Raw genomic sequence first — 16,413 nt, 5'->3', positions numbered from 1 at the left:
TGCCGATATCACCTCTATGCCGACGACCTACAACTTTACATACATTCCAGACCCAATACGATCAATGAAGCGATTGACAAGTTAAATTGTGACCTAGCCACTGTCTCCACTTGGGCGGCCAATTTCGGACTCGCACTTAATCCAAGTAACACTCAAGCCATAATTATTGGACATAAGCGTTTAGTTAACTCCCTTAATAACAGTAATCTTTCAGTTGTTACCCTTAACAACACGCTAATCCCTTATTCATCTGTCGTAAAAAATCTTGGCTTCTTTTTTGATAATAATCTAAGTTGGAATTTTCAAGTTAAAGAAACGATAAAAAAAATCTGTTCCTCCTTTCACTCTTTGAGTCGCTTGAGAAACTTCTTGCCCCAGCAACTAAAACTTACCCTAGTACAAACCCTAGTAATGCCGCACTTCGATTATTGTGACGTTTTGTTAAGTAATCTAAGTTCTGAACTGTCAGTCAAGTTACAGCGAGCTCAGAATATGTGCGTCAGATACGTGTGCAACATCCGACGATATGATCACATATCACCGTCCTTCGCAAGTCTCTCGTGGCTCTGACTTAAAGAACGCAGAACTTTACACTCTTTGTCTTTACTCTTTCGAATTCTGCACACCTGAACACCAAATTACCTTTCGTCTCGTTTCTCTTATCTATATTCTAACCACGACGTAAATACCAGATCACTTATCTGTGGCACGCTAAATATACCTCTTCATAGAATATCTTGTTATTCCTCATCTTTTACAATATCCACCTCGCGTCATTGGAATTCCTTGTCACAAAGTATTAGGGGCTGCAAGACAACAAACACCTTTAAGAACAGCTTAAAAGATAACCTTATTAGCATTTCACTCCAATCATACTGATTTAAAATATTACTGACTACACTGTTGCTTTTTTCTTTAGACATCATCCTGATTGTGCTGCATTTTCAAAATTGTCTCATAATAATCTCTTTCTATTATCTAATATCATTTGAAATATATTAACATTCTATGTATTTTAGTTTAATTCTGCTACACAGTTTATTTCAGTGTTTAATTAATAGTTCATAGTATTTTGTTGTTTAATTCGTAAATAATTCTTGTATACATGTAACTTTCATCTAAATCAAATTGTTGAATTCTTTGTAAGTTCATGCATATGTATATACACTTTCTGCTGGTTGAGTGGAAGAGAAGGCCTTACGGCCTTAACTCTGCCAGCTAAAATAAATCATTATTATTATTATTATTATTATTATTATAAATATTAAGAACTAGGTCCCCAAGTAGAGCCAATATACTATACAGCAGCTAATCCAGACTCACCCCTCTGATATCATTTTGCTGCAGGATGCCACAATACTGTCGCCATTTTCTCTTTATGATGCCTACGATGTGACCTGTGGGGATCTTCTCCACTTCTTTCTGCTTGCTCTTCATCAGAGCTTCGTCATCCTCCAGTACATCCCCTGCAAATCATGATTGCCCGTTGGATACCCAGTGTTAGATCTTTAATCATAAACAGTATGCTATTTTAGTTTTACAAACAACAGATATATTTTTGCGAATTATGTATAATTTGTGTAATGCTCTTCACTGCGGGCTAAAGCAAGGAGATGCACTATCACCTTTACTTTTTAACATTGCTCTAGAGTATGCCATTAGGAAAGTTCAGGATAACACAGAGGGCTTGGAATTGAACGGGTTACATCAGCTGCTTGTCTATGCGGATGGCGTGAATATGTTAGGAGAAAATCCACAAACGATTAGGGAAAATACGGAAATTCTACTTGAAGCAAGTAAAGAGATAGGTTTGCAAGTAAATCCCGAAAAGACAAAGTATATGATTATGTCTCATGACCAGAATATTGTACGAAATGGAAATATAAAAATTGGAAATTTATCTTTTGAAGAGGTGGAGAAGTTCAAATATCTTGGAGCAACAGTAACAAATATAAATGATACTCGGGAGGAAATTAAAGACAGAATAAATATGGGAAATGCCTGTTATTATTCGGTTGAGAAGCTTTTATCATCCAGTCTGCTGTCAAAAAATCTGAAAGTTAGAATTTATAAAACAGTTATATTACCGGTTGTTCTTTATGGTTGTGAAACTGGGACTCTCACTTTGAGAGAGGAACATAGGTTAAGGGTGTCTGAGAATAAGGTGCTTAGGAAATTATTTGGGGCTAAGAGGGATGAAGTTACAGGATAATGGAGAAAGTTACACAACAGAGAACTGCACGCATTGTATTCTTCACCTGAAATAATTAGGAACATTAAATCCAGACGTTTGGGATGGGTAGGGCATATAGCACGTGTGGGCAAATCCAGAAATGCATATAGAGTGTTAGTTAGGAGGCCGGAGGGAAAAAGACCTTTAGGGAGGCTGAGACATAGATGGGAAGATAGTATTAAAATGGATTTGAGGGAGGTGGGATATGATGATATAGACTGGATTAATCTTGCTCAGGATAAAGACCAATGGCGGGCTTATGTGAGGCAGGGCAATGAACCTCCGGGTTCCTTAAAAGCCATTTGTAAGTAAGTTGTGTAATACTCTGGTATTAGAATGTTAAATTTTAGTTTCAGAAACAACAGATATTCTTGTAATAATGTATCATTTGTGTAATTCTCAAGTTATTTTATCAAAATGGAACTGTCCCCGAACACGAGTTTTGCTCTTTCCAGGTATTTTCATGCAACATTTTCTGTTTTGTTTTTATTAATAAATTAAATGAAATTTTAACGCAAAATTCTTATGAAATTAGGAAGAACTGGTGTTTGTCTCTTCTTTCCCTTCTTATTCTGATTTGAGGATGTAGATTTCTCCTATAGCACTTAGGCACAATTGACCCATTGTGAACCCCATGAGCAGGAAATCAATCCAGAAGACTGCAATGCAACACCAGCCTTGCAATGCTACTGTACAATTAACTGTACATACAAGTGGAAATTCAAAATAATACAAAGCCTATCTTAACGTACTGTGATGAAGAACTAATAACCTCATCAACCTCAAATAAACAGATATTAGAACGCACTCAAAATCAAGCTTTACGTCTCATCACTGGTGCAATCAAAACTACTCCAATTGAAGCCATGCAAATAATCACATCTAATAAACCAGTTGTAACAGACCTTGAAACACAAGCCCTTTTAACCTATGAAAAATTAAGAAGGCTTCCAAATTGGGATAAATGGAGTAGATACAAAGATTCTAAATTTACACTGAGGACCCAAAACTGATACATACAAGAGGCAGAAAAGCTTAAACAAAATCTAGAAATACCAAGTGAAAAGGAAAACTTGATGTCTCGATATAAATCACTTCATAACTTCAAAGTAGACTGCTGCCTTGATCTTGATGAAGTCTTCAACAAAAAAGATATAAATCCAGAAGTAGCAAAAGCCATTGCCCTACAAATTAATAGAAAATATCCACAAAAGGACTGGTTGTACATTTACACTGATGGATCTCTCATGGATCAAAATGAAGGAGCTGGAGCAGGAGCTACTTGCCAATACTTTTCTCTTTATAAAAAATGTTGGCAAGTATACAACAAATTTTGATGGTGAAGTTGAAGCCATTTATACATTACTTCAAAATGTATTTGTTTGGCTAAACCAGTGCAAAAACATAGTCATCCTGTCTGACTCCAAAGTTGCAATCCAGTCCATCAGCTCAACTACATCCCCTAAAGTGGAAAAAGTAAAAGAAATTCATTGCATGGTAAAACAAATTCAAATGCTAAATAAAAAAGTGGTCTTCCAGTGGATCCCGGCCCACTGTGGACTGAACGGTACTGAGAAAGCAGATATGTTAGCAAAGAAAGGAACTAAAATCAACTTAAAAACAAATTTCAAGTTCCCATATGAATCAATAAAACGAGTCATAAAAATAATCAGTAACAGCGAACAGGCAAAATGGAAAGAATCACTCAAAGATCCAAAACTAATTCCTGATCTACCTCGAAAATCTGCCGTGGTCATGATTGCCTCAGTAAACACCTCCATCGTATTGGAGTACTGAATTCACCTAAATGCTTACTGTGCACCAGAGAAGGGAACATGGAGATGGAGCACCTGGCTAATTGTGAAACTCTTAGGACATTTGTGGACCTTCCATCAAAATATTGGGAAGCAAGAAGGATGATGACTTCATTGTTAAATCCAGAGCATTAGATGCACACACATACACAAATTATTATTGAGGAATGCTTTTACGAAATCAATAAATGCTAAGTGTGTTTCGATATTAAACTCTCTATGTTTTTCTATTAAAATCTTCATAGTAAAATTGCTATCGCAACATATCTTCCTTTTCAGAATCCATTTTGTTCTTCAGTGATTTTATACCAGCCCTAAAATATTTACTATAGCTTCCGAATAACCCTGGATAAAATCAGACTTCAGTAATATAAATTTTATGAAGATATTAATCGTAAGTACCAGGATCATCCTCCTCTTCGTCCTGCAACACCATGTCACTTGGAGCTGACCACTCTTCTTCTGGCAGCAACCTTAATGCCACAATGTCGCCGTCCACTGCTCTGTTGAGACCCACACGTCCTTGCACCAGAATCTAAACAACACCAATAACATGTTACAGCATCTCTCAGCTCAATCAAGCTGTGTCGAGGATAATTGTATTGTATTGTATTGTATTGTATTTATTAACATTCCATGGTATTCATACATGCTTACAGCTAGAATATGGAACATGTCAAAAAACTTAATACTATTATAAAATCTTAATTTATAGTCACAGTCTAGATGAAATATATACAGACGAGATTTACAATATAGTCTACTAGTGCAACACAAAGTTTTAGTATCAATTTCATGAAGTGTTATTGAATGTCATGAATTCACCTACAGAATAGAAGGTGTGAGAAATTAGGTACTTCTTTAATTTGGCCCTAAATAATTTTATGTTTTGAGTTTCATTTTTTATATCGATAGGGAGGCTATTAAAAATTTTTACTGCCATATAACGCACTCCTTTTTGATAGCACGATAGACTTGCCGATGGAGTATGAAAGTCATTTTTTTGACGTGTATTTATGCTATGACCTGTTGAATTAGTTACAAAGTTTTCACGATTACATACGAGGAAGACTATTAATGAAAAGATATACTGACAAGCCATGGGCATTATTTGTAGTTTTCTTTAAATAGTAATACACGACTCCCTAGATTTCGCACCTACTATTATTCTAATTACTCTTTTTTGTAATAGAAATATATTGTTACGATCTGTGGAATTTCCCCAGAATATTATTCCAAAACTCATTACCGAGTGGAAGTATGCAAAGTATATTGTTTTTAAGGTATTGATATTTGCTATCTTTTGCATAGATCTAATAGCAAAACAAGCTGAATTTAGTTTGGGGGTAATTTCTTTAATATGATTTTTCCAGTTTAACACATTATCGATTTTTAAGCCAAGAAATTTGGTTGTTGTTGTTTCTAATAGGGATCTATTGTTAATTATTGCGCTAGAAATTTGCGACGTTGAATTTGGACAGGATTTAAATTGAATTATGTTAGTTTTGTTACAATTTAATACTAATTTATTGACTGAGAACCAGTCACATATTTTGAAGAGAATTTCCTCTGTTGAAGATTGGAATGTGTTGGAGTTATTGGCTGTAATTACTATACTTGAGTCATCTGCAAATAATATGGGATGACCTACATCTTTTATAAGGGGAGCAAGATCATTTATAAACACTAGAAAAAGTAGGGGACCTAATATTGATCCTTGAGGAATTCCATTATTAATAGTTCCCCATGTCGATGCAGATTTCATAGTTGTATTGATTTCAACTTTCTGTTTCCTATCTATGAGATATGAGTGAAACCATTGGTGTGCAACACCTTTAATTCCATAATAATCTAATCTAATAGCTGATCATTGACCCAAATCGCGCACATAAATCATATTGCTCCCATGCTACTTCAGTAATACCAACTGCAGATAATAAATACAGCAAGCATGTAGGAAACATTGGCTCACGCTGGGCAAAAGTTATAGATGACCTGACTGATCAATTAGATATTCATGCTCCAAGAGATTAATTCCTTTCTGATGCTTGTTCCACAAAGAATTTACAATTTACAAATAAAGAGTTCCTGTAAAGTGTGGATTTGTACTTTTCTGTATATTGTTGTATATTGCTAGCAAGATCAGCCTCATGGTCTAATGTTCAGAGCTTCTGGCTACTGTTCATTAGGTCCCGGGTTCGGTTTCTAGTAAGAGCACAGGAATTTTTTCTTAAAGAAAATTATTCCTGTGTTCGTCTATGGTCTGGAAATTAGAGGGATAGCCAAATTATTAGAATAAAACGTGTTTCTTTGAAACATAATTCGTCATATCAACTATCAGTATAATTCACAGTCTATATTGTTGTAAATATGATTGTTTACATCTTCTGGTATATGTCTGCCGAGTTAGCTCCAGACTAGCCGGCTCAGGTTCGATTCCTGGTGGGGTCAGAAATTTTCATGTAAAATTTCTACCTCTGGACTAGAGAGGTAGATGGTGCACAATCTGGGTTAAACCCCAAATCTCCCTGTAGTGCATATGAAGAGAAGGCATGTCACTGTTGATAGTGATTCGTCTGTCAGATGGGTGTCATTCGACAAGAGTAGGCTACGTGCTGGCACAGGATTTCCCTTTCTCCCTTCCTCATTATGAACAACGCCCATTCCCTACGCTACAATTACACGAAAAAAAAAACACGAGCGCGCGCACACATACACACACACAAAACACAATTTTACTTTGGAAATAAGATAACCATTATTTTTGGGTAGATCAGTCTTTATTTTTTCATTTACATAATATGGGTAACATAGTCCTGTAAATATGCCATAGGAATTAATTATTAGCATCTGAAGACGGAGTTGCATCAGTGTTGAATGAAAATCTGTCTGTTTCATTCTAGGACCCTCAAATAAGACTATTTAATATAAAAAAAAACTCAGGAAAGATTGATTTACTGCATCCAACTCATGAACAGTTGGTGTACTGTATTGTGTGTTGAAGTAATGACATGATATTTTACCACACTTTTATCAAGAAGATAAAATTTCTTAAGTTTTAAAATACATATTCTGGACATATTTCCTATTTAAAGGAGCCAACTTCTAATGGAAAATGAAATCCATGCATGTTTCCTTTTGTTGAGCACTTTTGTGTGAACAAAATGTAAGAAACTCAATGTGGAAAGCCACGGTTGATACAGAAACAAGTCAAAATGTTGGATGCACTTGAGTTGGGACTATGCTCAACCATTACCATGCCAACCAACTCACCATTTTATCCTGTCCTTCCACATTAACTTGTCCCTCAAGGAAATTTTCCCTGGATGCCAAGAATGAGCCTTGCATCAATTTACCGGCCTTGATGCCCTGGTGTATCTGCATGGGAGTGAGATGCGGTGGAAACAGAGGCTCTCGCCCCCCCGACTCCAGCTCGAAGGTAGCATTGTGCTGTGATAACTTGTCTTCAAGGCCCGGGCAATCCTCCACAGTCTTTACATACTCAGTTACTGAAAACCACGTAATCAAATAACGTAATGTTGCAAAAAATTCAGTTTAGACATTTTAGTCTTGCCGTGAATATCCACTTGTCAATCTATGTCAGGCCTGCACAAACAGCGCACTCGCCGAAACGGAGAGGAAGATACGTCAGAATGACATAGACTTGCTATAGGTAGAGGAGAGGGAAACGACCACTCAGCTATCTAGTGGAGTGCAGTGTGTAGGCCTATTCTCAGTAACTGTTTCACGTTGCTTACCTACTGCTACAGTACAGTATGGAGGAATCTAAAAGACGGAACATAACATTTAACATTTAACGATTTACAGCTCGAACTTATTGATCTTCAATGGGACCTAAGGGCTAAAGACCGTTTGAATAATACTACTAGCCTGGTTGAGTTTTACAATATTAAACATTAGCAATAATATCCACGACTACACAGGCTGGCTGTGAAAATGATTACTATGTTTGGCTCAACATTTAGGCCTATATTTGTGAGCAACTGTTTTCCTTTCAGCTGCCAACAGCATAAAACCTCGTGTTGATGTAATGATAAATAAAAATATAACAAAATGATATTGTACATTTAAGTAGGTATGGAATTTCTATTATTTATGTAAAATAAATATTTCTTTATTAATTAATAATAGTCCAAGATAGTTTTGCAAACACTGAACGGGAATTCACTTCATAAACACTCGTAATAGTACTTCCTTTTGTGTATATTTTGTACGAGATCACCCCTTCTTCCAGTCCACCCTTATACAGAGCGCAGCTAATATCTGAATTCTGCTCATGAGCTGTGAGCCGGCTCGGAGAGCGCAAACTTTGTGCAGGCCTGATGTATGTAGAAATAAAGAATGGGAAAGACACAGGAGTTGATGGAATCCCATTAATTAGTGAAATGCTTGGGTGAAGACAAGAAGGAAATTCTATCATTATGCAACGAAATATATGAGTAAGGTGACTCACCTGAAGATTTCATGGCGACAGTGTTGCTTTCAATACTGAAGAAAAATAATGCAAAGAACTGTGACAAGTTCAGAACTATCAGCCTGATATCACACTCGGCGAAGATTCTTCTGTGAATACTGAATCGATGTTTATATTCTAAGATGGAAGAACAGTTGCAAGAAGGACAGTTTGGCTTCAGGGAGGGAAAAGGTACGAGAGATGTAATTGGACTGCTACGAACAATCAGCGAAAGATACCCAAGGAAGAAAAAAGAAATGTATATACAGTAGAGCATCAATTATCTGAATACCGATCAACCAAAACATCGGTTAACCAAAAGCGTTCCAGTCGGCAAATTCAAATTTGCGCGCACGCCATGTAGAATATCCGCTAGCGCTGTTTGCAAGATTTGGCTGCAAGAAAACGAGTCTCAGCTCTGAAGCAAAAAATATTTTGGACTTCTTTTCCTAAACTGTAGGCCTACTTTAATGGCCGTTTTGAACTTGTCAAACTAGGCTAGTCAGTTCTCTGTTTTATTTGTAAGACATGTGATACAAAATAGGCTATATATGTACGGTTTTGTGTTTAATATCAGTGTTTCTTTGTTTCATACTGCTCCTATGACACTGGTACAATTTGGTTTCGTAAATAATCGGTTATCCGAACACCCACCCCGTCCCCAATTGTTTCGGATAATCCATGCTCTACTGTAGTATTTGTGGACCTAGAAAAGGTGTTTGGCAGAGTGGATTGGAATAAACTGATGGGGATCCTAAAGAAAATTGGCGTGGATTGGAAACAGAGGAGGCTGTTCAGTAACTTTCATATGAAACGATGAGTCAAAGTCAGGATAGGAGAAAAAATGTCAGAAGAATGTAAAATAGGGAGAGGAGTATGACAAGGATGCCCTTTATCACCTATTTATTATTTGTTAAAAGTACTATATCATACAGTGTGATTCAGAACTTGTGTTACAGAAGAATGTGGTAGATAGAAGGTACTAAAACAAACAGTTCATTAAGCAATATGTGTCCTATCTCGCACTGGTACGACACTACACTTGTTTCAGTGTTGTTACCGTTTGCCATGTTCTGATTGTTTATTGTTGCTATGTGCATTGATGCGTCACTGTCTGTCGTTGTTAGGTACATTAATTGAAAGCTCAGCCATCAGAGAATCAACAATAAGAAAATAGAGTGTCATAGCCTGAAAGAAGTAGTCGAAATGCATTTGGTTTTTGCATCAAAGCATCTTTTTTCTTGCAGGGATAAACAAAACATTGGGTTTTTTTTTTGCGACGTTGTTTCAGATAAACCAGATTTCGGTTAAGAAGGGTTTTATTATATACATAATTTAAAAATAACACTGTCAAATTGGCAACAACACCAATATCTTGAAATTTTAAAACGAATTTTCATTAAAAATTAAATCATTTTCACAAGACTCTAAATGAATCTACTTTCATTGTACAAGCCACATTCTTCACCTGTAGTGACAAGAAGGCCATCATCCTCAGCTTTCAGCTTGTTCTCGGCATCGTCTGTGAGCAGGATCACCCGGACACGGTCTTTTTTCTTGCATTTGTCCTGGCTTGAGAACAAGTGACTCTCATACCATGCCGCTGACACACGGATGGCCCGATCATTGCGGTCATTCACCTTCTCTCCAGGCTCTCGCTCCACATATGTGTCTCTGAAATTGCATTCAAGAATTACAACAGTTTCCTTCAAACATGATAAGATTGTTCTAATCACACATCCCTCTGAAGAAATGTAAAAGCTTCTACAGTATGACAAGAGGCTGGCGAACCTACGAACTCCTTAAGAGAGGATATGAGTGAAAATTTAGTAATTTTTGGTCAAAAATGACGTTTTTCGGTTTTTTTTCTATAAAATTAAGCTATGATGCCTACTTTACACTTTGACGAAGTTTTGGAACCCTAAAGCTGTTGTGTCGTTATTACGCCATATTTAAAAAAAGATTCTGCTCATTAAATTTAAAATGCATGCAAACTTTTAAACTCATTTTCCCGTTACTCTTTTTTTTTACCCACTTCTCTGCATTCACATTGCTAGGAATTCCACAAATTTTATGCTAGGAAGCTGAAATTTATATTGCATGTCTTTAAGGTAATAATTAACGAAGTTAAGTTGGCATTCTTTTTTCGAAAAGAAAAATAAATAAATAATAATTTTTGAATAAAAAAATGTAATGTGTTTTTGAACTTTCTGAATTTTATAAATTTGAATAGGAATAGGTTAATTTTCCCCCCCCTATGTGCACAAGGTAAAACTAAAAAAAATATGAGAACACAGAAACTTTCTAAAGAGATTAACGATATTGCAATAGTACAGTATATTACAATACGAGGTTGAGAGGTGCTTTTCCAAATTGAGGAAAGGTTTAAAAAATGACCAGAACGAGCACGATAATATTTTTAAATTTACAAATGCAATATATTTTCCATTAAAAATTAAAAGCAGTATCATTCCAAAGCCTTTACAAAACTGCACTGTAATGATAACTAAGTAACAATAAGTGCACTATAATGGATCTATTTCAGTATAGTTTTATATTATGAAGAATGGTTTCACTAGCAACAAGTTTCTGTGTGGGAATTCTAACTTTCAACACTTAACAACAATAGCTGTAAAAAAACACACGATCGTGCAAAAAAAAATCAGAGATGATTCTTAAAATCTGGGGCAGAAAAACATTTTTCGCTAACCTGGAGAATTTGCTACGGTAGTTTTAAACCGTGCCATTACGGTTACGACCAAATTGAACTAAATACATAATGTCGCCAACATAATAATAATAATAATAATAATGATTTATTTAACCTGGCAGAGTTAAGGCCATACGGCCTTCTCTTACACTCAACCAGGAGTAAAAACTGCGTTACAAAAACACTACAAATTTACAAAGTACACTACAATTTTACACACAAAACTGAACATGATAATAATAATAATAAAATATAAACAACAAGTAAGAAGAAATCAGACATAATATATAACATAGAGAAAGAAAGAAAAAAGCATAATAAAATGTGAACAGCAGGTCAAAAATACATGAGGCATACAAAGTATAAAAAAATAAGACAATTATTGATAATAATAATAATAATAATAATAATAATAATAATAATAATAATAAATAAGAATTGTAATAATAATAATGATAATAATAATAATAATAATAACAATAATAATAATAACAGGCCTAATAGTAATAATAATAATACTAATAGTAGTAATAAAATAGTGCAGTACAAAGCATACAATGAATACAATATTTTTAAGTACACACAGTAAGGAAAATTATGTTTATATATAGCTCAACTTATCACATTAGAGATATACCGTTATCGGAAAATATGAAAACAAAAATATAAAATAAGTTAAATATCACTAGAACATAAAAAAATGTGAATACGTGGAAACATGCAATACAACACTTGTCATAATAGTAAGTTAGTTTGGCAACTCGTCATAAGATAATTTTCTAACTTGGATTTGAAAGATTTCAATGTTCGGCAGCCCTTGACTTCAGGCGGCAGAGAGTTCTAGTGACGAGAGGTAGCAACAGTGAAAGATGAGGAATACAGAGATGATGTGTGAAGTGGAATTTCTAGCATGTTATCGCGTTGTGATCGAGTATTAATATTATGATAGCGAGAAAGAGTATGAAAACGAGCGAATAAATAATAGGGGGATGAAATGTGCATAATTCGATATAGGAGAGAAAGTGAGTGCAGATTTCTCCTCTCATGTAAACTAAGCCATGATAACTTCTCGAAAGAAGGTGAGATATGATCATAGTATCGAACATTACAAATGAAGCGGACGCACGCGTTATGAACACACTGTAGTTTCTGAGCGGAATCAATCCTGAGATCACTGAACAAAATGTCGCAATAATCGAAGTGAGGTAGAATGAGTGTCTGTACCAGCGTCTGTTTTAACTTAGATGGATAATGATACAATCTTTTTAGTGAATGGAGAATAGAGAATGCCTTCTTACATGTATATTTAATATGCGTATCCCAACTGAGATTAGATTCGAAATGCACTCCGAGATTTTTTACGGTAGAAGATAAGGACATGACGTTGGTCTGTGGCATCGTTAGGAGAAGAAATTTGTTTTTTTTTTTCTCTCTATCTTTTTCGTTCTGAACATTACTGAGAAATAGCACCACTGTTAGTGACAAGATGTATTTGCGTAAATATTGCGAGTAGATTATGTGGCTTAGATGAGGAGCTCGCAACAGGAACAGTTTTGCTATGGCGCATGTGCGGACCTCTAGTAGTAGTAGTATTTATTCCATATTTTACATATAGTATATTAGGGTTATATTTTAAACTAATCATAACAAATTGAAACTTACAGACTACCATACAATAAATATACACTTGTAAGAGTGTAACATATATAAATTAATTAGATTAATGCCTTGAAATTACAGTCGAAAAACACAGAGAATTTAACATGAATAGCATGTTGCACTTATAGATAATATTATGACACTTAGGTAATATACACACATACATACATACATACATATATACATACATACATGCATACTTACGTATGTAGAGACATAACATATAGATACATACGGTGAATAAACATTAATTTGATTGAAGGCTTGAAATTATAATCGAAATACCTAGAGAATTTAACATGAATAGACATGTTGAACTTGTAGATCATATTAAGACATTTCGCTAAAATATGTACATTTGTAGACATAATATAACAACATGTAGACATATATTTATAAATATACACATGCATACATACATCCATACATACATACATACATACATTACACTCACACACAGATACATATATATATATATATATATATATATATATATATATATATATATATACACACAGCAAGATGTACGTCAGTAACAGATAATTGGAAAGGATGAACAATATTAAATACCTTGGACATTCATTATCACTTACACATGACTTTGATATACAAAATAAATTTACCAAATTTATAAAAACATAATGCATAATAAATACAATTTTAAAACCATCATTTATTTAGAGTTATACACGAATCGCAGTTAAAAAAGAACTCTTGCCCGACAGTTTTAATCGCTGCCGAGATGGACTTCATGAGACACAAAATGGAACCACGAAAGAAATAATGATATCCTGAAATAACTCAAAGTCGAATCAATATTACAATATGTTAATCATTTCAAAAGGATGGATAGAACACTGATACCGAAACAAATCCTGCAGTACGCTCCTCGTGAAAGAAAATTTGTTGGTCGCCCTGCTAAGAGTTGGACTGACGTGAGACCTTAACTCTTAGCAGGGCGACCAACAAATTTTCTAATGCAGTGGCAGGGTACTCTCATTTCTATATATTGAACATATTGATTTGTGGACATTTCTGCATATTGGACATTTTGACTAGTGGCCCTATTTTATTGGACTTTTTAGTTGTGGGCATTTTTGTAGTGGACTTTCTGTATATTGGACTTGTGCTGTGGACGAACTGACCTGGTAAATGCTTTTAGTGTACATAATTCCTAATCATACTGATAGGCCTAATACTAAGAATGGCAACAATTTATTTTAATATACTTGAACCCCAATCTCCTGCATATGAGATCAAAGTTCTATCCACTAGACCACAGACAGTGTTGTAAAGACCATGACAGTCATGATTGGTTATCGATTAGGAGGGCAAATGCCCATCTCCTTTTGAAACGACAAGTGAACTGCACATTAAACTTTGATTTTGACCAGAACAAGAGTCCGGCCATATTTCCTTAGGACGACTATAATTTTTATAATGAGAAAGTAAAGCAAACACAAGTGCTCACATAAAAAATACTTACTTATGATGTTCATTAACAAAAACATAGAATTTTCTACTTGGATTCGCAATAACATCCTTCAGTCTCTTGTACACTGAAGAGCTGCGATGCTTAACCTCTTCCAACACAGTTTGCAAAATGATAACATTGCACAACGCATTTTCTTCGAGTACATCAATCTGAAAATGCAAACAAAAGAAAACTTGATTTTGTACTTCTAAATATCCATTATACACCAAAAATATCTGATCGCTGTTAAATCACACTTAAAGATCCCTGATAGAATATTAAAAAATATATAAAAAACACAGAAGTTACACCAAATAAGAATAAAATTAATACTTTATGAGTGGACTGGAAATTATTTAATTTGTAGGCCAATAGGTAAGCTTAGTTTCTTTTGTCTTTACATGAATAACAACTAACAATCCACTCACTTGATTGAGAACAACACAAGTGTCCAATAGAATGTAATGTGGGAAAGGAAATTTCTTGTTTCTTGACTGTGGCTGCTGTTCTAACACCAGCTCCTTGCTCTGATGATGGCATCTAATACAAATATTTGAACCACACCATATATCTTCGCGAAGATAATGTTCTCGCACAATCTGAAAAATCAAATTAAAGTATCTAGGTCATTGTTATTATTTTAATTTAATCTTGGATCTTGCTACGCATCACACACGAGGACTGGCGTCTGATTTCTGTGTGTTATTTCGTGATGAACTGAAACTGAGAAATGGTATAACTTTACAAATTTGGACATACCTGCATATGAGTTTTCGTAAGGTCGAGGAACAGTAATAGATTAGGTTTGGTTTGTTCAGGCTTCTGGAACACCTTGCATACACGCTTTTCGGTAGATAGTACCGTACACAAATATATTTACCCTGGACCAAAGAAAGAAACAGCACCTTCCCGCGTACTTCAACATAATGGTGGTACCACTGAGTTATGTGAATTTTTCAAGTGAAAATGTCTGAGAAAATTATCGGCCGGGTATATAAGGAACGAAGATATTTGGGGCGAGTTTGGTGGGTTTATAGCTTTCGCAATGATCACATCTGGTCTTTAGAATGGAATACTACAATTTTTAGGTTATTTTCAGAGATTTAGGCCTAAATACTTTTTTTCTCTCGTGTGTCGTGCGCAGTAGAATCGAAGATTACCTTATTTTATATTACCAATGTTGATTCCGAATCATGTTTTGTTCCAAATAACAAATTCGTGTCTTTTCCATAAAGCACCTAGTCATACGGTACAGAGTATGTAGCCTTATTTATTATGTGATTAATGAAGGAAAAATGTGAACCTTCGGTATCTTCCCACATTACACACAGAAGAAACTTTTTCACATTCCTCGACTTCACATACATATCTGTCCCTTCAATTAAACCACTAACCTTGCCACATACCTCGGCCTCATGCCACTCAGCTATCCACTCATTTAACCCATCTAACCCGTAACGAAACGCAAATCAGACGTCAGTACCGTGTGTGGTGTAGAGAGACATAGAAGACTGGCCGAAAAAAAGGTATGTTCAAATTAATTTTACCTGTATATCTAATAATTTTGTACCTAACCTCAATATTTATATCTAATACAGTACCTTTAAAATGTTACCCTTTTTTGTCTTTTTCAGGAATGTCTTTGTTGTCAACATATTTATTAGCACCGAAAAGTGTTTATATTCCAACACAAAGTGTAAATTAATATAAATTCACCAACACACGTTATATATTACTACACTCAAATCTCCACACAACAAACAGCAATCAAATTTCACAAGCGGCCATGCGTCTTATCAGGGTCTCCAACTCTTCACCAAGGTATCAAACTTGGCAGAAGAAAAGCACTAGATCTGGGAGAAAAGTACTAGATACATTTTTCTCGGAATTTTGCAAATAATTTTCCCTTTATATAATATTTGAATTTACCGAGTTTCTCTTTTCCAGTTATGCGCAATTTCTTTATAGAGAGAAAATAATAAATCACCAGAGGCCTAAAATGACAAGGGATTCACTGTTTTTATGATATTACAGTTTTCCAACAATTTA

At 34.9% G+C, this 16,413-nt stretch overlaps 1 protein-coding gene across 3 annotated transcripts in view; it reads right to left on the bottom strand.

The window, feature by feature from the left end:
* Window positions 1–16,160, bottom strand: part of Dis3 (exosome complex exonuclease RRP44-like protein Dis3) — an 87,636-nt gene extending 71,476 nt beyond the window's left edge. For all 3 annotated transcript variants that reach the window (XM_069842593.1, XM_069842591.1, XM_069842592.1), the window contains exons 1-7: window positions 15,966–16,160; window positions 14,793–14,963; window positions 14,377–14,534; window positions 9,990–10,195; window positions 7,321–7,556; window positions 4,450–4,582; window positions 1,324–1,466 (exon numbers count right to left, since the gene is read on the bottom strand). In XM_069842593.1, the coding sequence (XP_069698694.1) occupies window positions 1,324–1,466; window positions 4,450–4,582; window positions 7,321–7,556; window positions 9,990–10,195; window positions 14,377–14,534; window positions 14,793–14,963; window positions 15,966–16,019 (1,101 nt within the window). In that variant the 5' untranslated portion in view covers window positions 16,020–16,160. The remainder of the gene's footprint in view (window positions 1–1,323; window positions 1,467–4,449; window positions 4,583–7,320; window positions 7,557–9,989; window positions 10,196–14,376; window positions 14,535–14,792; window positions 14,964–15,965) is intronic.
* Between the last annotated feature and the right edge of the window lie 253 nt (window positions 16,161–16,413).

This window comes from Periplaneta americana, chromosome 12 (assembly GCF_040183065.1).
Source record: "Periplaneta americana isolate PAMFEO1 chromosome 12, P.americana_PAMFEO1_priV1, whole genome shotgun sequence".
Classification (NCBI taxonomy): Eukaryota; Metazoa; Arthropoda; class Insecta; order Blattodea; family Blattidae; genus Periplaneta; species Periplaneta americana.
This window is presented reverse-complemented; position numbering and strand designations above follow the sequence as displayed.